This window comes from Mchenga conophoros, linkage group LG12 (genome assembly GCF_057382185.1).
Source record: "Mchenga conophoros isolate Kocher_MC1m ecotype Shallow Benthic linkage group LG12, M_conophoros_male_GT1.1, whole genome shotgun sequence".
Lineage (NCBI taxonomy): Eukaryota > Metazoa > Chordata > Actinopteri > Cichliformes > Cichlidae > Mchenga > Mchenga conophoros.
Window position 1 is genome coordinate 926,130 of NC_140537.1, and position 23,314 is coordinate 949,443.

At 46.4% G+C, this 23,314-nt stretch overlaps 1 protein-coding gene across 3 annotated transcripts in view; it reads right to left on the reverse strand.

Moving 5' to 3' along the window:
• The window catches only part of pdzd2 (PDZ domain containing 2), a 94,725-nt gene that overhangs the window by 48,320 nt on the left and 23,091 nt on the right, over positions 1–23,314 (reverse strand). For 2 of the 3 annotated variants that reach the window (XR_014894566.1, XM_085293217.1), the window contains exons 2-5: positions 14,947–15,037; positions 13,340–13,648; positions 11,336–11,811; positions 565–1,060 (exon numbers count right to left, since the gene is read on the reverse strand). Coding sequence is in view for 2 of the 3 variants with exons in the window: in XM_085293217.1 (XP_085149343.1) it covers positions 565–1,060; positions 11,336–11,811; positions 13,340–13,462 (1,095 nt within the window). In the remaining variant the exon portion in view is untranslated. Of the gene's footprint in view, positions 1–564; positions 1,061–11,335; positions 11,812–13,339; positions 13,649–14,946; positions 15,171–23,314 lie in introns of those variants that run through there. The other variant, XM_085293218.1, reaches the window with a different exon arrangement.

Consider the following 23,314-nt stretch of genomic DNA (forward strand, 5'->3'; position numbering starts at 1 on the left):
TGGCATATGCACACATCCTCAGGCCATGAGAGGTCATACCTTCCCTTCCTGATTTATGGTACAGGAGGATTGTATCTGTATCTCTTTTAGTATAAGAGCCTTTTGTTTAGGTGGACCGCTGGACTCCTAGTACCAGCTTTTTAAGGAGGCGTTCACAGGGCCATATCTTGATACACACACATACACACAGATGGTACTCTTTGTTCACATGTATGCCTGTGTAAGACGTCATATGTTAATGAACCTATGCATATTCATGTAACCACGATAAAGAGCAGTGCTATGGGGGAGCTGACTGAGAGTGGCTGGGGTTTGAGCGGCAGGAACAGCGCTCGTCTCAGGCGTCTCCCTCGTGCACGAGGTCACACAAAGAGCTCGGGTGACTTTCGTTTTGCTGTTGCCATTGGAGTACAATTGTCTTGGCGTTCCAGCAATGGGTTTATGCTAGATGAACCTATCAACAGCTGCACCACAGTAGATTGTATTTGCTTCTCATTGAAACAGTTACTGAGTAAAACACGTTGGAAGCTTCTAACAGACGAGCATTGATCCGATTTGTCTCACCTGGCATAAATATTCACTGCAGGAAGAATCCATTTTGAACTCTAGCAGCTGACTGTAACACCTTAGCGGCTGGGGGGCAGCCTCGCCACCGTGTTGACGCTGGGGAGCAGCTCTGAGCTGAGAACAGTGGTCCGGGCTTTCCTTAGAAGGTGTGGGGAGGATGTGAGCTGAGTTATCTGGAGGACTAGTTTCTATATTCTCAGGATGAGAACTGTAGTCATGATAAGACCTCCGGACTTCTGAACTCGTACGCTGCCTGTCCTCTTGGTTGAAGGATGAGCGTGATATCACTCCAAATTTACGTGTGCGTCTGTAATTTGCAGAGCTGTCGGAGGACTCAGATGTGCTGCGACGCTGGTCTTCACAGTTGTCACTGGTGAGTGGGATACAAACACTTTCAGCTGCCTCGCAGGGAGGAAGAGGAGCCTTTCGCTTGACTCGCCGCAGCAGTATCAGGTAAATACAGCCTCCATTCCAGCACTGGTCAGTCAGGTAACTGTGAATAAGGCAAAGAAAAGATGAAATAAGATAAAGGTGTCATAAAATAAAGGCAGAACTATTTTAGGAGTACAGTCTTTGCACTTAGGTCAGTATTTCTACACTTTTCTACAATAAAATGCTTGATTTGTGTTTATATTCGTTGAAATATAGTAATGTGCATAAGTTTCAAAACACCAGCTCTCACACTGACACGCCTTCCTGTGAATCATTCAAACATAAAAAGGCTCCTGACTCAAGGAATGGACCAGTGTTTGTCTACACAGAGCAGACAAATTAATAACAACTATTTTAAATTGTTTTAAATCTTTGTTACAAGCACTTGTCACAAACACACATAACTGGTTGACATTTGTTTAGTTCATTTTATGCAAAATGCCAAAGATAACAGTTTGACAGTTTGGCATGAAATAGTATTTTTGAATTAGGAAAAGAAATCCATCAAAGACCTGACAGATGCATCTGACCCTTTAGTTTATTCTACTCTGTGGTTCACAGCAGAATGAAGGCTTCCACTTGGGTGGCCTCAGAATTTCATCTCTGCTTGTCGTTCTGTTGGCTTCATCAGGTGGAGCACAGCCGAGTATGAAGTGGCGGAAATGGGAATCAGCACCTCCAAGTCTGAGGTCGTGGTCCTCAGCCGGAAAAGGGTGGAGTGCCCACTCCCGGTCAGGGTCGAGTTACTGTCCCAAGTGGAGGAGTTTAAATATGTCTGGGTCTTGTCTTGTTCATGAGTGAGGGGAGAAGGCAGCAGGGGATCCACAGAGAGGTCTGTTGGTCTCTCACAGATACAGATGCTGTACCCATCCATCTTGGTGAGGACAGAGCTGAGTGTAAAAGCCAAGCTCTCAATTTACCGGTCGATCTACGTCCCTAGCCTCACCTATGGTCACGAGCTGTGGGTAGTGACCCAAAGAACGAGATCGCGGATACAACCGGCAGAAATGAGCTTCCTCTGAAGGGTGGCTGGCCTCTCCCTTAGCGATAGGGTGAGGAGTTCGGCCATTCAGGAGGGGATTAGAGTAAAGCCGCTGCTCCTCCACACCGAAAGGAGCCAGTTAACATAGTTAGGGCTTCTGATAAGGATGCCTCCTGGGTGAGGTGTTCCAGCCGTGTCCCATCGGGAGGAGGCCCCGGGGCCTTGGTGTTCCCCCGGATAAGCTAGAGGATTTGACCCTGTGACCTAGCCCTGCATAAGCAGAAGAATATGGATGGATGGATGAACTGAAAACAGATGGACAGCCATCAAGCTGTGACCAACAGGTCTTTGTAAGGCAGGATAAATTAATGTTGATCGATTATTAAATCATTTGCTAAGAAAAATAAAGGTAACATTAAAAAACATTGCCTCTTAAGCCCACCAGAAGTGTGGGAGCATATTTTAGATCTACAGCAGAAGCATGACTTAACCTCAGCGTGACAGAAGTTTGATGTAATCACCATGAACTGAGCAAAAGATAGACAGTCACTGTAAAACAAATGATTACACTACCAGACATTTCAAAGGAGCTTGCAAAGAAAAGCGTCTGGACTTCTTTAAGTTGCTTCAAGACGTTTCACCTCTCATCCGAGAAGCTTCTTCAGTTCTAATGTCAAATGGTGGAGAGTCCCAGATATAAACCTAGTGGGAGTTTCCCCCCACAGAGGGACAAAAGGACCCCCTGATGATCCTCTAATCGCCTGAGCCAAGGTGTGAAACTGGGCGTGGGTCACAATCAGCCAGAGTTTCGGGTGTGTTCATTGTGAAACCTGGCCCCACCTTATCATGCGAATTCCTGAGGTCAGATGGCCCAGGATGTGAGTGGGCGTTAAGGCGTCTGGGAAGGATCTCAAAACTGGATTATAGATGGCAGACAGTTGGTGTCGTAAACCCCCGCCTCTGTTCAAAGATGGTCGCTCACAGTGGACATAGATGGCTTCTTTCACTCCTCTTTCAAACCATCTGTCCTCTCTGTCCAAAATGTGAACATTGGCACCCTCGAAAGAGTGTCCTTTATCCTTAAGATGCAGATGGACTGCTGAGTCTTGTCCTGTGGAGGTGGCTCTTCTGTGTTGTGCCATGCGCTTGTGAAGTGGCTGTTTGGTCTCTCCAATGTAGAGGTCTGAGCATTCCTCGCTGCACTGTACAGCATACACCACATTGTTAAGTCTGTGTTTTGGAGTTTTGTCTTTCGGGTGAACCAGTTTGTGTCTGAGCGTGTTGCTGGGTCTGAAATACACTGGGATGTCATGCTTGGAGAAAACTCTCCTGAGTTTCTCTGATACACCGGCTACATAGGGGATGACAATGTTGTTGCGTCTGTCCTTCTTATCCTCCCTCGCTGGTGTCTGATCTTCTTTTCTGTGCCTCTTTGCTGACTTTAAGAACACCCATTTAGGATAGCCGCAGGTTTTGAGTGCTTCCTTTACATGTGTGTGTTCCTTCTTTTTCCTTCAGGCTTAGAGGGAACATGTTCTGCCCGGTGGTGTAGGGTCCTAATTACTCCAAGTTTGTGTTCCAAAGGGTGATGGGAGTCAAAGAGGAGGTACTGGTCCGTGTGTGTGGGCTTCCGGTAAACTTCGATGTTGAGGTTGCCGTTCTCTTCAATGTGGACAGCGCAGTCCAGGAAAGGCAAACAGTCGTCCTTTGTGTCTTCCCTGGTGAACTTGATGTTCTTATCCACAGCGTTGATGTGCGCAGTGAAGGATTCCACTTCTTGTGTCTTGATTTTGACCCAGGTGTCGTCCACATATCTGTACCAGTGGCTGGGTACTCTTCCTTTGAAAGAGCCAAGAGCCTTCCTTTCCACTTCCTCCATGTAAAGGTTGGCTACAATAGGTGACACAGGGGAGCCCATGGCACAGCCATGTGTTTGTCTGTAGAAGCCTTCGTTGTATTTGAAGTATGTAGTGGTGAGGCAGAGGTCTAACAGTGTGCAGGTCTGATTGGGTGTGAAGTTGGTCCTGTCCTCCAAGGAGCTGTCTTCTTGTAGTCGTTTTCTGACAGTCTCCATGGCCTCCGTGGTGGGTATGCAAGTGAAGAGAGAGACTACATCAAAGGACACCATGGTTTCATCTGGATCCAGGGTAAGTTTCTGGACCTTGTCGGTGAAGTCGGTGGAGTTCTTGATGTGGTGTGGGGTGTTCCCCACGAGAGGAGCAAGGATGGTAGCAAGGTGTTTAGCAATGTTGTAAGTGGCTGAGTTTATGCTACTGACTATGGGTCTGAGTGGGACAGCTTCCTTGTGGATCTTAGGAAGTCCATAGATGCAGGGTATGGCATCCCCTGGGTAAAGGCGGTGATATGTAAGGCGGTCAATAATTTTGTCCTTTTCAAAGTCTTGAAGGCAAGCTATAACTTTCTTTTTGTAGCTGCTTGTGGGGTCTCGCTTTAGGGCTTCGTAGGTATTGTTATCACTGAGGAGAGTAGTGATCTTTGTATGGTAATCTGTAGTGTTTAGGACCACGCTGCATCTTCCCTCATCAGCTGGTAAAATAATGATGTTGTGGTCTTTGCTCAGGGAGGCGACGGCCTTCTTTTCCTGTATTGTGAGGTTGGACGGAGGGACTTTGGCACTGGAGAGCGTGGCTGAGACTTTCATCCTGATTTGCTCTGCTTCTGTCTGTGATAATGTATTAATCCGTATGGCGGTTTCTGTGGCTGTGATGAGGTCCACTATGGGCAACTGTTGTGGAGAAATGGCAAAATTGAGTCCTTTGGCTAATACTCTCTTTTCAGGTTCAGTGAGAATCCTGTCTGAAAAGTTCTTTACCCATTTCTCCTGACTGTCTTCAGGTGTGTTTTCTTCTCTGAGTTGTGTAGGTTCAGGATGAGGAGTGTGTGTTTTTGAAAGCAAGGTGTGAAATTTCCTGCGTTGTCTTTCTTTTCCTTTAGAGTGTTGGGCCCGCTGAGCCTTGTCCACAAACTTGTAAACCTCTTCTAAGATTGGAGAGGGTAGAAGGGTTTCCAGTTCCTGCAGGGTCTGGCTGATCTTGATCTGGAGGGCATCTATGGTGAAATGGACCTGTCTTATCCTTTCACTTAAAAGGTGATTTTGTGCTCTCTGTAGAATCAAGTCTGCTCTGTATCCCCTGACAGTGGATCCAAGGCGTAGGCTCTTAGGAACAACTCTGCTTTGTGTTGTTCACATTTTGGACAGAGAGGACAGATGGTTTGAAAGAGGAGTGAAAGAAGCATCTATGTCCACTGTGAGCGACCATCTTTGAACAGAGGCGGGGGTTTACGACACCAACTGTCTGCCATCTATAATCCAGTTTTGAGATCCCTTCCCAGACGCCTTAACGCCCACTCACATCCTGGGCCATCTGACCTCAGGAATTCGCATGATAAGGTGGGGCCAGGTTTCACAATGAACTCACCCGAAACTCTGGCTGATTGGGACCCACACCCAGTTTCCCACCTTGGCTCAGGCGATTAGAGGATCATCAGGGGGTCCTTTTGTCCCTCTGTGGGGGGAAACTCCCACTAGGTTTATATCTGGGACTCTCCACCATTTGACATTAGAACTGAAGAAGCTTCTCGGATGAGAGGTGAAACGCCTTCAAGCAACTTAAAGAAGTCCAGACGCTTTTCTTTGCAAGCTCCTTTGACTACGATGACCTGGATGACTGAGAACCTTCACAGACATACCAGACATTTCTGTCCGCTGTACTTTCCAGACACAGATTGAAGCACTTTGTGCCAAAACACAGTGACAGACAGCTTTAGAGGGTTTATATATTTCTACAGGCTGGGCCATTTATATGGATACAGCGTAATAACATGGGAATAGTTGGTGATATTAAAGTCCTATTTGTGGCACAATAGTATATGTGAGGGGGCAAACTCCTCAAGATGGGTGGTGACCATGGTGGCCATTTAGAAGTCGGCCATCTTGGATACAACTTTTGTTTTTTCAATAGGAAGAGGGTCATGTGACACATCAAACTTATTGGTAATGTCACAAGAAAAACAATGTGTGCTTGGTTTCTGAAATTACGGATACTGGATGGCTGTGCTGGCATTTCTCCTGCGGTGTTGCTATCAGTGTGTGAAGAGTGGGAGAAGAGGGTTGCATTGACAATCCAACACAATGGGCAGCACATTGAACACATTTTATAAGTGGTCAGAAACTTGTAAATAACTCATGAAAGAATAAAGTTACGTTGAAACCAAGCACACCATTGTTTTTCTTGTGACATTACCAATAAGTGTGATGTGTCACATGGCCCTCTTCCTATTGAAAAAACAAAAGTTGTATCCAAGATGGCCGACTTCTAAATGGCCACCATGGTCACCACCCATCTTGAGGAGTTTGCCCCCTCACATATACTAATGTGCCACAAACAGGACTTTAATATCACCAACCACCAACCACCCCCATGTTATTACGCTGTATCCATATAAATGGCCCAGCCTGTGTGTATATATATATATATATATATATATATATATATATATATATATATATATATATATAAGCAAAGACTCACAGCCTTGGCCAGCCGCTTGAGGCAGGAGAATAAACCAGCTGTTCTCCACAGAACCAGCAAAGGTGTACTCTCAGTGGCAAGGGAACAATAAGAGAACAGCACCACCAAGGCTGGAGACGGAGCAATACTGGAAGAGCATATGGGAGAAGGATGCAACCCATAACGGCAATGCTCAGTGGCTAGAGGATCTAAGGGCAGACCACAGCGACCTCCCTGAACAGGGTCCAGTAACCATCACAGTGGCAGATATCCAAGAAAGGGTCTCCAGTATGAAGAGTTGGACAGCACCAGGGCCCGACATGGTTCACGCCTACTGGCTGAAGAAGCTGACTGCACTCCACGAGCGTCTGGCAGCACAAATGAACCAGCTGCTAGTTAACGAGAGACACCCGGAATGGCTAACTGAAGGCCGGACGGTCCTGATCCCCAAGGACCCCAAGAAGGGACCGGTCCCCTCCAACTACCGACCAATAACCTGCCTCAGTACTACATGGAAGCTCCTGTCAGGCATCATATCGGCTAAGATGAACAGGCACATGGGTCAATACATGAGCGGGACACAGAAAGGAATTGGCAAGAATACCAGAGGCGCAAAACACCAGCTACTGGTAGACAGAACAATCAGCCGAGACTGCAAGACCAGACTGACCAACCTGTGCACTGCCTGGATTGATTACAAGAAGGCCTATGACTCAATGCCCCACAGCTGGATACTGGAATGCCTAGAATTGTACAAGATCAATGGGACCCTAAGAGCCTTCATCAGGAACTCAATGGGGATGTGGCGTACAACACTAGAGGCCAACTCCAAGCCCATAGCACAAGTCACCATCAAGTGCGGGATCTACCAAGGAGATGCTCTGTCCCCACTGCTGTTCTGCATAGGCCTGAACCCCCTCAGTGAGATCATTAACAAGACTGGCTACGGATACTGACTACGGAACGGAGCAGTTGTCAGCCACCTCCTGTACATGGATGACATCAAGCTGTATGCCAAGAGTGAACGAGACATCGATTCACTGATCCACACTACCAGGCTATACAGCAATGACATTGGAATGTCGTTCGGACTGGAGAAGTGTAGCCGGATGGTAACAAAGAGAGGGAAGGTAGTCAGAACTGAGGGGATTGAACTACCAGAAGGCAACATTGCAGACATAGAGGACAGTTACAAGTACTTGGGGATCCCGCAGGCGAATGGGAACCATGAAGAGGCCGCTAGAAAAGCTGCAACCACCAAGTACCTGCAGAGGGTCAGGCAAGTCCTGAGGAGTCAGCTGAATGGTAAGAACAAGATCCGGGCCATCAACACGTACGCCCTACCCGTGATCAGGTACCCTGCTGGGGTAATAGGCTGGCCAAAGGAGGAGATAGAAGCCACTGACATAAAGACAAGAAAGCTCCTTACCATGCATGGAGGGTTTCACCCCAAGTCCAGCACCCTGAGGCTGTACGCTAAGCGGAAGGAAGGGGGCCGGGGACTGGTGAGTGTCAGCACCACAGTCCAGGATGAGACAACGAACATCCAAGAATACATTGGGAAGATGGCCCCAACTGACCGAGTGCTCAGTGAATACCTCAGGCAGCAGAAACCCAAGAAAGAGGAGGGAGACGAGGAACCATCATGGAAGGACAGGCCCCTGCACGGTATGTACCACCGGCAGATAGAGGAGGTGGCTGATATCCAGAAATCCTACCAGTGGCTGGACAAAGCTGGACTGAAAGACAGCACAGAGGCACTAATCATGGCAGCACAAGAACAAGCTCTGAGCACAAGATCCATAGAGGCTGGGGTCTATCACACCAGGCAAGACCCCAGGTGCAGGCTGTGTAAAGATGCCCCAGAGACAATCCAGCACATAACAGCAGGGTGCAAGATGCTAGCAGGCAAGGCATACATGGAACGCCATAACCAAGTGGCCGGCATAGTGTACAGGAACATCTGTGCCGAGTATAACCTGGAAGTCCCGAGGTCAAAATGGGAGATGCCCCCAAGGGTGGTGGAGAATGACCGAGCTAAGATCCTGTGGGACTTCCAGATACAGACGGACAAAATGGTGGTGGCTAACCAACCGGACATAGTGGTGGTAGACAAACAGAAGAAGACGGCCGTAGTGATCGATGTAGCGGTTCCGAATGACAGCAATATCAGGAAGAAGGAACACGAGAAGCTGGAGAAATACCAAGGGCTCAGAGAAGAGCTCGAGAGGATGTGGAGGGTGAAGGTAACGGTGGTCCCCGTGGTAATCGGAGCACTAGGTGCGGTGACTCCCAAGCTAGGCGAGTGGCTCCAGCAGATCCCGGGAACAACATCGGAGATCTCTGTCCAGAAGAGCGCAGTCCTGGGAACAGCTAAGATACTGCGCAGGACCCTCAAGCTCCCAGGCCTCTGGTAGAGGACCCGAGCTTGAAGGATAAACCGCCCGCAGGGGCGTGCTGGGTGTTTTTTATATATATATATATATATATATATATATATATATATATATATATATGAAGAGTAATACCAGCCGGCAGGTGTGGCAAGGCATCCAGCACCTAACCAACTATAAGCTCAATCTCGGAGCTGCGGACAGTGACCTGGAGCTGGCAGAGGAGCTGAATATCTTCTTTGCCCGCTTTGAGACCAGGGTACCGGAGGTATTGGAGCCACAGCAGCAACACGCCACCCATAGCAGCACCACCCTCACCCTGGAAGAGCACGAGGTGAGGCGCATGCTGCAGGCTGTTAACCCGAGGAAGGCGGCGGGTCCTGATGGTGTGCCAGGTCGAATATTGAGGGATTGTGCAGGACAGCTGGCTGGGATCTTCACCAGGATTTTCAACAAATCCCTCGCACAGGCGACTGTCCCACTCTGCCTGAAGTCCTCCACCATAGTCCCCTTGCCTAAGAAGCCCCACATCACCGGCCTGAATGACTACAGACCGGTGGCACTCACCCCAGTGGTAATGAAATGCTTTGAGAAGCTGGTCCGCAGACACATCACAGCAGCCCTGCCCCGCAGCCTGGATCCACACCAGTTTGCCTACAGAGCAAACCGATCCACGGAAGACGCTGTAGCCACAGCACTCCATGCTGCATTAACTCACCTGGAAGAGCATGGTAGCTATGTGCGGATGCTCTTCGTGGATTACTGCTCAGCTTTTAACACCATCCTTCCACACAAACTGGTGGCCAAGCTACAAGACCTGGGGCTTCCATACAGCACCTGCATGTGGATCAATAGCTTCCTCTCGGGCCGTAGACAGAGAGTCAGAGTTGGCCATCACACATCCTCAGCCCTGAGTCTCAGCACTGGCTCACCCCAGGGCTGTGTGCTCAGTCCACTGCTCTACTCTCTCTACACACACGACTGCACTCCTCGCCACCACAGCAACATCTTTGTGAAATTTGCAGATGACACCACAGTGGTGGGGCTCATTTCCAAGGGAGACGAGTCTACGTACAGAGACGAGGTGGAGCAGCTGACGTCATGGTGTAAGGCCAATAACCTCCTCCTCAACACTTCAAAAACCAAAGAACTCATAATAGACTTCAGAAGGAAAAAGGCAGAGATCCAACCACTATTCATAAATGGGGACTGTGTAGAAAGGGTGGCAAGCTTCCGCTTCCTGGGAGTCAATATAGAGGAGAACCTTTCCTGGAGTGTGAACACCTCCGAGCTGCTGAAAAAGGCCCAACAGAGACTGTACTTCCTGAGAATTCTCAGGAGGAATAACATCACACAGAGACTGCTGGTGTCCTTCTACAGAGCCACCATTGAGAGTGTTCTAACTTACTGCATATGCATCTGGTACACTAGCTGCACAGGGGCTCAGAGGAAAGCACTCCAAGGGATCATTAACACCGCCCAAAAGATCACTGGCTGCCCTCTCCCCACACTGGAAGTTCTACAAAACGCCCACTGTTTTAAAAAGGCCCAAAACATCATAAAAGACACCTCACATCCTGGCCACTCCCTGTTCGAACTGTTGCCCTCAGGCAGACGGTACAGGGCAATCAGAGCAAGGACTAATAGACTCAAACACAGCTGTTATCCAACTGCAATAACACATCTGAATACTACAAAAAAATGTCCATCACGCCACTCTGGTGTTAATCTATGCACGGTCTGAAGCATGTGTGTGGGAACGTATGTGAATGTTTTACTGTTATATCTTATTAGTATTTTAAGTATTCTATCTATTTTATTTATTGAATTTTATTGTTTTATTTATATTTTGATATTGCTAGGGATGATGCAATGATCGGGGACCATTCTTAATTTCGTTGTTCTCATGACAATGACAATAAAGTTTCTGATTCTGATTCTGATATATACATATATATATATATATATGTGCTCACACTCTCTTCATCACTGTAGAGCACTTGGGTATAGAGAGGACTTCAAGCTGCCCCAGTCCAAATCATGAGCCTTGTGCCACTGTGCTTGGAGCTCTCTGATCACTCTGTTGGGTCAGACTGTGGCATTGCAGCAAACTGTCAAAACGTCTGCTCTGACAGAGCTGCTCACACTTGTTAATGATCATAATCCAATTTTATGTTTTATGTGTTTTATTTATTTATTTTGCTGTTTTCTGTTATTCTATTGTTTTAACTTACTTTCTGTACAGCACTTTGTTCCTGTGCTGGGTATTTTAAAGTGCTTTATAAATAAAATTGGATAGGATTGGAATGATCATAATGATGAATGATGGTTATCAATGCCTGTGTCTTCAGTGTATTTGCTGTGGAGGTAATGAGTGTTATTTACTTTTCACAGATCTTCACTCATATATCAGGTTTTATTAATCTTACCTGGCTCCACTGACATCTACTCCCACCATTAGCTGCCCATTCAGTGACAGCAGTTCATCTCTCAGTTTGATCCCACCACAACGAGCTGCTGGGCTCCTCTTCCTCACCTCCGTCACCCAGATGCAGCCCACATCCATGATGGGGCTCTGATCCCTCCTGCTCCTCGGGCCTCCCTTCTTTCTTCCCTTTGGGTCTCCAAAAATAGGGATGTTTCCAAAGCTAAGGCCGAAGTCCGCAGCATCCCCCTCATCCTTACTGAGGGAAACCGTATGAAGCTCAACATCTAACGCCTCACTGTATGAGGCCCGGCTGGCTGATGGAGCTGTGTCCCCCTCCATGAAGTTGAAATGAATGTACTCCACCAACTTCTGAATAGCAGCCAGACAGAGGGACGTGTCCTCCACATGTCCTCCACCACTAACAGTGCTGCACACACTCTCCCCATCCCCGTTCTGGTATGAGTCAGGATCCAGCCGCTGCAGAGAGAAGAAGAGTCACCAATCAGGAAACAGACGTTAGTTTTCAACAAATACACATTAATTCTGTTCCTCACAGGCCACTTTTAATTTTTCCTTCTTTCTTTTTTAATCTTGTCCTGTCAGCAGCTTCAGAACTGTGATGTGAATGCACGGAGCACGCTTTGCTCCTGCAAGAACAGCTATACAGTATCTCGATCAGGGGTGTCAAACTCGCGGCCCCCGGGCCACTTGCGGCCCGTACACTGATGTGGAGAAACATAATGCAGTTTGTCTTTGAAGTGACTGTTTGTTAGGGAGGAAAATCAAAAGCACAACATGACTGACTATGAAGACGACACGAGCAGAGAGCACAAACCTGCTGAGGCTGTCGGTGACAGTCGCACACTGTGTGCACTTATTTATTCTGTTCTATACAAACACAACGTGCGCGCACACAGAGGACCAGTGTGTTTGGAAGGCTTCAGCTAAGTTTGCAGTTTTGTCTGATACAAGATTTGAAATTTAAAAAACAAACGAAACATTTTAGGAAATATTTGTTTGTTTGTTTTGTCCTAGCTGAACACTAACGTGTGAGACGACAGCGCCAGCAGCGGCTCTCCGCTCGTTTCAGTTTGACCCCCTGATCTACTGGCTCCTCTTGTTTATGGGAATCCTTTATCTGTTTGTTTATTCATTTCTGTTGGTCTTATTTCAAATATTACATTGAATGTGCTAGTATGTGCTAGCATGTGCTATCACCAACAGCTTCACTGTAACAGACAAAAACAAACAGCAGCTGGGAGAGACACACGACTCAACAGTCCTCTGATGGTGTGCACTGAAGTGGAGGGCATGCTCACGTAGGAGCACGTCATGAAGTCTCACTCCACCTTTTGGTAGAAAAAGACGTTGGTTTTGTTTTTATTACACCAAATGAAAGCAGATGTTGCTTCTAGAAGCAACCGTACGGAGCCGTGCGTCCTCCTGGGATCAAACCAGGGATCTTTCACTTGGTAGGTGAAACTACAAAACCATCAAACTTTGTTCAGTAAAAATGGAAAAAACGACGCTTGTGCAGCCAGAACAAAGCGCACAATGTTGAGTTGTCTGGGCATTAATGAGGTTGTGGTGGGAAATGTGTCATCGTTAGTCTTGTTTGTTTGTAATGTAGACACACTGTTGTTTTTCTGTCAGTGCGACTGTTGCTGTGATTCGGTGCTGTATAAATCAAACTGAATTCATCTGAATGACATTTTAATAATTAAATGAATTGTGCATGTTTTACTCCCCGTGAGTATTTGTCTCCGAGCTCTCTGATTGCTCTGCCCAGCCCAGGGTCACCACAGAGCAGTGAACGACTTTTCTGTGTATCGTTGTCTTTCCCTCATCTGCTGTCAGGCCATGTCTTTAACAGGTTTGCATCCTGCCTGTCTGACTTCTTGGTGTGATGCATGTCCTCCCACTCAGAGGTTGGGATTTAAGGTGGAATCAGGTAACATCAATGAGAGCATGCAGCATTATCTTATGTGGAGAGACTGGTCAGTACCGTGTAACCAGAGGAGCTGTCCTGACTTAGATCATCATCCTGCTGTGACCTCGTGCTGTGAGCCCCACGCCAATCCTCCAGCAGTGACAGAATGCTTATGGCGTTGTCCTGAGTGATAGGCATCCTGGCATCTCCCCTTGTCCTTCACCAGGCGCCACTCTGATGCTTCCAATGATCAGTGTAGGAGCAGGAACCAGTCTGGGACGGCTGCCCCGAACCCATCTCTCAGAGAGAGCAGTGCAGAGACAGTGTGGCGGAGATGTGAACCAGGGTGGATGTCATCACTGACAGGACACGTCTGGTGTGGGTCTGCAGCACGAGACAGAAACAGTGTGATACAGACTTTAATACACACACAGATAATGTTTGTTTTTCCTGAGTCATCGAGCTCGTCAGTCATTCCTGCCGCACACGTCTGTGCTCTCTGATGCTTCACATGGTAACAGTGCACCAAACAGAGCCTGGAGGGTAAAGAGCTCAGAGTTTTACGATGTACAGCACCAACCAATCAAAAAGCACTGTGCACGATCATTTCCAAAGTACATATAAAATAAATAGCTCAACGTAATGCTAGCCTACTGCTGTTCAGGCTTCAGTGCAGCTATGCCATGTTGGTGGCTGTTATAGAACCGTTTATATTGAGCAGCTAAACAGGAAGAGGTCTGCTCCACGTCATCACAACTGAAACGTAACAAAACAAAAGAGCCGCGCTGCGTACAGAGGCAGAGGAACAGTTACTAGGACTAACTAGCACTACACGCTGAAAACAACCTGGTCTTTGTGACTGCGACACAGGAACCTGCTGACTTCATCGTCTCACAGAAAGAGTTTGTAGAATAAAGAGCAGCGATACGACAGGCTGTGTGTATTTATAGTTCGGATTGAAACTGTGCAGAGAATTCAGATTTTCACCGTGTTATGTGGGACATTCAAATCTTATGACTGAAGACTGAGTCTTGATGCTGTTAGCGAAGCAGTCAGATGCAGGATATGCACGAGATCAACAGCAATGAAATGATTGTGATATTTCACACACAGTGACCTGGGTGATCAAACTGACTTCAGCTCAGCCAGCAGGATCTTCAGGGGCCCGTTCACAACAAGCTGCTCCCGAGGACTCTGGGCTGACACTGCATGTGCACACTTAAAGCTAAGCGTAGCCACATTTGTGGCAGATATAGACAAAAACGCAGGCTACCATGAGACCACGCTGTAATGACTATGTAGAGCCTGGGCTTCAAATAAACTGCTGGGCTTTGTGGCACCATCTGCGTCTGCTATTCCTGTACACACAAACAGTGCCTGCCCTGTCCTGGCCTGAGCTGAACCGTGGGCTGGAACAACTACTTTAAACGTCCCGGGGTGAGGGTATAGTACAGGGTGTATGCTCTGAGGAGACAAACTGCAGTTACAGTCTTGGACTCCTCACTGACTGACAGAAAGCCAAAAACCATACAGGATGGGTTTCATTTGCTTTTGCACTTCAACAAACAGATGACATTTTCACTTGTTCAATAAAGGACAAAGATAAGTGATGGAGTTTAAGACTCAGTTAACAAATGACAAACAAATGCATTAGTTCCTTTGTCAGATCATCACAGACTTACCAGCTCTGCTTCCAGCAAGTGCAGAAACGTAGCAGCTCCTGGGCATTCACAGGATCCTTCAGTGCATCCAGTGTATGTGAGCACAGGAAGCCTGAAAACAAACGCAGCTGTATCTATTTGTGCTGACATCACATCTGCATTTGTCTACAATAAGCCCGTGTGATAGGCTACGAAGGGTTTGTAATCTCCAGACTGAAGTTTGAGAAGAGAACAGGATCATCTGCTGACACACTTCAGCTCAATAACAACAGCATTAACATGACATTTCCAGTAATGACCTAAATCCTCCTAAATGGAGCACTCCCCCCCCCCATAATCTCTGGCTCAGTGCTCCACACACGTAGCAGGACGATGCTGCCCATCTACAGGACTGCTGGCTCAGCACCCACAGTCAAACTGGTGAAGCTGACTCCACATCAGGCCTGTTGCACACATGTCAGTGATCATTAGACGTGATAAAGGAAGCAGCTGGTGATGATGACCTCATAGAAGGAGCCTCAGCTCTGCATGAAGCACACTCAGAGCTGTGGGAACATTCAGCTCACAGAAACATCTCTGTGGGCGTGGAGGTGTGTGCTGATGACAGCGGTTACTCGTTGTGTACTTGGGAAAGTCGCACGTTGTTCTCACTGCACTGTATGTTTCATTAATCCTTAGAGGCATCGGTCAGCCATCTTGGTAATGCCAATGGGCATCTATATATCAGCTTAGCAGGCCCATCCCATCTAATGAATGAGAAAGAGCCATGACAGTAATGTCACTGGTACATAAATGATAAGAGCTGCTTATAAAGTTAAAACTATGTCTCTCCCAGACGCTTCAGTTCTACTCTCCATCAGCTGGGAGCTCTACCAGTGTGAGTGTCACACAGCTGAAGACTCTTTGGTACCTGGTCTGGTTCTTATATAACACTTTTCTACTCTCTCACAGCACTTTGTACAGCTAGCACACACTCTCACACTATGATGGCTGCATCAGGAGCAGCTTGGGCTTAGTACCTGTGGCGTACCCAGGGATCAAACCACCAGCCTTCCTGATTGCAGATGACCTCCTCTGCCTCCCGAGCCACCCTGCTGGGTTACACAAAGCTGCACTTCTGTCGTTGCAGTATTTTCCTACAGATTTCTGTTCAGTTTATTCCTCTTTCATTTCTTAGCTAACCTACAACAAATATCTACTGTGGAATATTTTTAATTTCTAGAGGTTTGTGCATCGTCACAGTTCTATGACTGTGGGTGCTGTGATACGACCACAGTCTCAGTAAAAGTAAAGTAAAGTAAAGTGTGCATGTTAGTCCCCATAGGGAAATAGTTCCTCTGCATTTAACCCATTCACCCAGTGAAGCAGTGGGCAGCCGCCAGTGCAGCGCCCGGGGAGCAGTGTGTAGGGACGGTACCTTGCTCAGGGGTACCTCAGGGTAGCCGTTCAGTGGAGTCGAACCCCCGACCTTCCGATCATGGGGCCACCACTCTACCTACTGAGCTATCCCTGCCCATATCCTGATATATGATATTTCTCCTCCCGATAACCACATAGATCACTAAATAGAGCATCTTCTGTCAGTTCTGTGAATCTCAGCAGCTCGACCTGTGTGAATGTTTCAGCTGGGAGTCAATGCATGACACTGTAACGGCCGCCATTTTCTTTGTATTTCTTACACGGCGTGCTGCGGGGAAAAGCCTGTTCTAATGTTTGAGGTTTATTTGGAGCACCTGACGGCTCGTTTTGCCTCTCGTCTGTAAACTCTCTCCACGCTCTGTCACGTGACTCTTGCGTAGGTGGTAGAGGTTTGTCATGTTTGAGTGGGGGTGGGGCCACTTTGTGCAGGTTCAGGTTTGTGTCAGACGTTTCATAACCAAACCATGTCCATGCTACAGAGGCAGCCCTCGTTCAGGAGTAAGGTCCTGGATGCGTTTGGACCGGTCCTTCTGTTTGGAGCTAACTGGTTCTGCCTCGTCTTCACTGGTCATGCTGGGATCCTCTGTGCCTGCATCCACGTGTCGACCATCCAAACCATGAAAACATTGCTGTAAGCAGTTTATTTTGTGACACCACGAAAAAGTATAATTTGATCGTCATCTCACACGGCCCCAGGCAGAAACACTCCATACCTCACAATAGATACAGCATGAGGATATTCAGAGTAAGCTAGAAGCAGCTTGAAGTGACTGTTGTTGTGAACTGGTGCCATAGAAAGAAAACTGAACTGAAATCAAGTCTGGGATCATTCTTTGAATTTGACAGTTCTTTTCTAAGCTACAGGCGGTTACACTAAGACTTGGATGGATCAATAAGCTACTTTCTAATTAAACTGCTGAGAACATTTACAGAACAGCTGATATTACTCTTCATTTGAGTCTCCAGTGAGATACCCACAGTGGGGTTCAGAGGAGAAGTCTGAAATGTGCTCATTAATGGAGTCGAGCTGAGCTCAGTATTATTCAGACTGTTGGTTGAAGCATTCTTTCTGTCCATCTATAGTTTGGCAACAGGGATTAGTTGGTTCTGTGTTCCAGGCTGACCTACATGCTTCACCCACCCCCACAGCCCACTCTTCGTCCAGGCACCATATGGCCAAAGATTAGAAACAGCCTCATTTCAGTGGATCTAAAGTGCCACATTGTTACAGACTACAGGACAAACCCACAGTATCACTGTAATCTGGAGCACACGCAGCTATGACACTATGGCAGGTCTCTGACTGTCTTCCAGGATACCCATAATTCAGTGCTGCTCTGTGTGGTCTGCCAGTTCAGTTTCTTCATCGGGCACTTCACTCATATATTAAATAGTCTGTGCACACATGGACCCGAAGTTTGAATTAGATGAAAAACATAGTTTTTCTTCTGGATTTAACTTCTCTGTTGTTCTCCACTACTGTTATATTGTTGGAAGTGCCATATTAAAATAAACAGAGGCCAGAGGTCGCAGCGGCAGCAGTCCACACATCCTAGGCCACCTCCTGCACCTGGGAACCAAGGCGTTCCCAAACCAGCGGCGAGACATCATCTCTCATGCTCAGAACACCTCAGCTCAGAGGCACCAGGAGATGAACCACCTTAACTGGCTTCTTTAATGAGGAGCAGCTCTACTCTGAGCTCCTCCTGAAGTTCTTCAACCTACCTCTAAGGGAGACCCAGCAACAACAACAGTCACCTCAAGGTGATTTATACTGTAAGGTAGACCCTACAAAAACCCCAACAACCATATGGCCTCCTATGAGCAAGCCACCCACTACCCATTGGCCATACGTGATGGTAGGAACACAGCAAGTAAATTTACAGGTTCCCTCTGCACGTTCTTCAGTAGGCTGGTAGAACATCTGCATCACTGCAGGTGCTAACAAGACCCCAAGATACTTAAACTCCACTGAAGGCAGCGGCTTGTCCATGCACAGAATGGCCACAGCATAGATGAGGCCTCTGCTCCCCCCAAACCCAAGCAGCCACAGGAAACAATCACTGCATGTCGCTTATTCACAGACTAGTGAGGAGGAAGCAACACAACACAAGTGTCAACACTTCAGGGCCAAAATAATCAACACAACAAAGCTGAGCTCTGACGCCCACACACGGAGAAAAGAACCACGACACAGTCCCAGCTGCTTGTCCTATTCAAAGGCAGGAGAAAACGATTCATTGCGAGTGACGGCTGCTCACCCCTACCCACTCCACTTCCTCCACTGTGACACAGCACCTCAGCCGGCTTTATGGGAAGCGTGTGAACCTCTCAGCGCTCCAGGCAGGCTGGTCCTTCAGCCAATAGTCGATATATTCGTCCAATCGCCCAACCTTAGTGTAGCTTCCCCTGGGTATAACTAGTGTTATGGGGTCTGGTCATTAAAGTCGACTGTGTAAGACAGTCTATCAGCCTCTTCATGTAAACACTTCCTGGGTCTCGTTTCAGGAGCTTGTAAGTATTTTTCTCACTGCGCAGTGACAAAATGTTCTCATGACAGTCTTTCTGGTTTAAACTGTGCATCTACCCTTGTCTGCTGGAAGGATGATGATGTTGTTGTCATTATTAATTGATGTGAGTGCCTTCCTCTCCTCCATGCTGATGTTGGATGCTGGGGGCTTTGCATTGCTGAGACAGGCCCACGTTTGTCTCTGCGTCACAGCAACGTTCAGCCCTTTGGCGAGGATGTTTTTCTCTGCTTGGCTGAGCTGTCTGCCAGATGCATTTTTCACCCACTTGTCCACATCCTCGGTGTGGCATCCTTATCCTTTCTGCTCACTGAGGACACTCAATGAGTGTTTCAATGCACAACAAGTAGGTCAAACTTCCTTTGCTGCCTGGTCTTAGAGTTTTCATGCTGTGCACGACAAGCCCTCTCAGAGAATTCAAGCACCTTTTAAAGAGTAAGATAAGATAAGATAACCTTTATTAGTCCCACACGTGGGAAATTTGTTTTGTCACAGCAGGAAGTGGACAGTGCAAAAGTTATGAGGCAAAAATTAGAATACAATAAGAATAAATACAGTACACAACTGTACAGAATAGAATAAAATAAAATACTATATACAGTAGAATAAAATAAAATAAATATACAATAAGATAAAAATAGAATACAAATACAAATACTATATACAACTGAGTAAAAATACAACGATGACAGAAAGGAGCACAGTAAGCACACCCAGAGATGTAACCACATTAAGCCAGTATTAAAATCCCTTTATGAACTAACAGAAGGACTTTAAAGGCGTGTTGAACTGGGAACCAGTAGAGCATCTCAGTGATCTGGCCCCCTGGTACAGCTCTGACTTGCTCACTGACTATAACCTGATTAGACTTCTTAGGTCAGCAGTTTGTGTGTGTGTGTTAACTTACACTGACATTCAGTTAGTTGTAGTTCCCTTTCTTATTTTTTAGCTTCAGCTCTGAAATAAAGCACACAGCACAGGACACAGTGTGTTTGGCTACACAGGGCCACTGGAACATGCGGGGATTACAGATATTTATTGTTTCAGGCCACGCTGAGCTGCTGTCAGCAGTTTATGTGAGCTGTGTGGGGCCCGAGCAGAGCAGGCTGCGTCTGTGTACAACTGCAGCTATATTAACCTCCTGTAATCATACAAAAAGCCTTCTATACACATCACTCCATTGTGACAAAATGCTTCAACTTGTTACAAAGTTATGAACATAAAAAAGTAAAACTATGACATGTATATAGTATATATGTAGTATAGTATGACACGGACGGGCAGGAGAAAGAAAAGGCATGTCTCTGTTTATGTCCAGAGCCCAGACTTGAACATCCCTGAGAGACCTGACAATAACTGTGCACTGATGCTCTTCACCCACCCTGACGGAGGCTGAGAGGTTCTGCAAAGATAAATGGGAGAGACTGCTCAAAGATATGCGTGCCAAGCTCGTAGCATCATCCTCGAAAAGACTTAAAGCTGCAACTGCAGTCAAAGGTGTGAAGCCTCAGCTACACGTCATTTTTAAATATGATTTTTAATAAATGTGCAAGAATTTCAACAAACCTTCTTCACTTTGTGACTATGGGACTGTATCGAATATTCAAGTAAAAAGTTTAATTCCATTATGGAATAACTGTTAATGAGCTGCATGATATTGCCACATAATAAAACTGAAACATGTTTTTTCCGAGGGATGTTGCATCTTTGGCTTTCTAAGCAGCTGCTTATAGCCTGTGTATCTACATCAGTAATATGTCACATGAAAGGAAGTAAATGGCCTGTATTTGTATAGCACTCTTCACACTACATTCAGTCATCCACCCATTCACACACACACACACTGGTGATGGCAGCTACATTGTAGCCACAGCCACCCTGGGGCGCACTGACAGAGGCGAGGCTGCCGGACACTGGTGCCACCGGGCCCTCTGACCACCACCAGTAGGCAAACATGGGGTTAGTATCTTGCCCAAGATGCCAAGGATATCTGGCATGCAGCCAGGAGGCAGCCTGGGATCGAACCACCGACCTTCTGATTAGTGGCTGACCTGCTCTGCCACCTGCCACCCACATCCGTAAGTATCCATATTTCCTTACATATCAGCAGCTGCTGGTGTCTCGCCCTCCGTGGCAGGGCTGTGTCATATCACTGAGTCATTCACGTGCTTCGTATGACAAGAAGGGCAAACGGTGCAGGGAGAGCGACTGATATTGCAGGATGTCAGTGACTGTGTCAGCACTACACAACAATGTGATTGGTCAGATGTTCATACACATCCAAAACATCGTACCATTGAACTTGATGTGAAAAAATAAATGCAGCAAATTCGTCCTGCGTAACGATTCATTCAGTGTGAACGGCTGCTTCACGATGAGTCAAAAGAAACACAAAAACATTCGCACAGATTTCACTGCTGATTATTAGAGATAGGTTTATCATATTTAAGATCGAAGCATTAATTAATGGCAGGACTTCTTTGAGCAGTTTTGTAGGAATGGGGTCTAAAAGACACATTGATGGTTTGGAGGAAGTAATTATTGAAGTTAACTCAGAAAGATCAATTGGAGAAAAAGAGTCTAACTTAACATCAATGGTACTAAGAGTAGCTGTAGATAATATTACATCTGTGGGATGATTATTGGTCATTTTTTTCTCTAAGGATAAAAATTTTATTTGTCAAAAAGTTCATGAAGTCATTACTAGTTAACGTTAAAGGGATGGTTGGCTCAACAGAGCTCTGACTGTTTGTCAGCCTGGCTACAGAGCTGAAGAGAAACCTGGGGTTGTTCTTATTTACTTCAATCAGTGATGAATAGTGTTGGGTAAGTTACTTTAAAATAGTAACTTAGTTACATTACTAGTTACTTCTCTCAAAAGTAACTCAGTTACTTCAAGTTACTCGTTACTTTCAAAGTAACTAGTTACTAGGGAAAGTAACTTTGGTTTTACTCAGAATTCTCTTGTTAATGTGTTGCTTCCATAACTTTGCCAGTCTTCTAGCTTGCTTACTTGCCACAGTGCACTGTGCCACCTACCAATAGAAAGAAAAAGATAATGTGCATATTTCCACGAGAGAAATCCCACGCCTGGACCGTCATTGACCGCTGCCATGATTCTAGCCTACGTCACAGCGTCATGTGCGCCTTTTACATCCAACACAAAAACTGCAGTCGTGGTGCTTTCGATTGTACTCAGAACTCGGAAATTCTGCCTTCTGAATAGGAAGATGTAGGTAACAGCAGACTGCAGATGAGCTGCATACAGGGCTGGACTGGGACAGAAAATTGGCCCGGACATTTTGACTAGAGACCGGCCCACCATTATAGGAAAAATCATAAAGCCTTTGAATGAAAATAAACACTGTTGTGACAGTGATGTACACTGTTCTGATGGTATATATGCATCAATCTATCAATCGTTTGTTGTAAGATTCAGATAATTATTTTTTAAAAGCTAGACATTTTAAATGAGAATAAGAAAGAAAAGTATTTCTTTGTGCCCCCCTCTCCCTGTTAATGCCCTACATGCCCCCCTGGCCACACTTTGCTAGACCCGCCCCTGCACAGTTACCAGCTGTCAGCTACCTAAAAAAGGATCCTGGTGTTATTTGTCTCTCAGAAACAGTTCATAACTTCAACTCATCCATGTCACCTAAAAGGTAAACCTGTTTCTCCATCACAGCTCTGATGGTTCAGTAAGGACATCTCCTGGTTTCATCTTCATGTTTCCCTCTCACCAGATAACCAAACCATATCATGACCAGCAGCTTTACAGCTGTGGCTCCAGCAAACATCAGCTGATACTAGAAATTAATATTAAATAAATTCTAACAACAGCTGATCAAGCTTAAACGTGCTGCTGTTGTTTAGCGCGACATCCGCTGGTTTCCTCTTTCGGCGCAAAGTGGGCGATAAACAAACAAGAGAGCTGATCAGCTGATCATTGATCAGTTTCATGATTGAAGTAGAAACGGGAGAGGGAGGGGGAGAATGAGAGGAGAGGCAGCTGTGCAGCAAAGACACAGAATAACTCCAGCTTTGTGCCTTTTTCATTGCAGCTGAATTACGGGACAAACTGTTCCTTTTCACCTCAATAAGAAACGCGTAATATTTTCTCTGAATACCAGACGGGACGGTTGGCAACTCTAATAACTTATGAACAAAATAAAGTTCAACATCATTAACTTCATAGCACCACCCAGCTGTATAGAAACTCCGTCATGCTAGCTAGCACGCAGTACGGAAAAGGTCAGAATAACGAAAATAAACTCCACCTACACTTGGTTTATATCTGACCCAGAGAGACTGCAGGTCATAACTTCTTACCTGAAGTTCAGTTCACACTTGGACCGGCGGCCACCTCGGGTCTCTTTTCCTTCTGCGTCCCCTTTCCTTCATCCACCTGCTGGCCTCCACCACTTGCTAATGTTACTGAATCT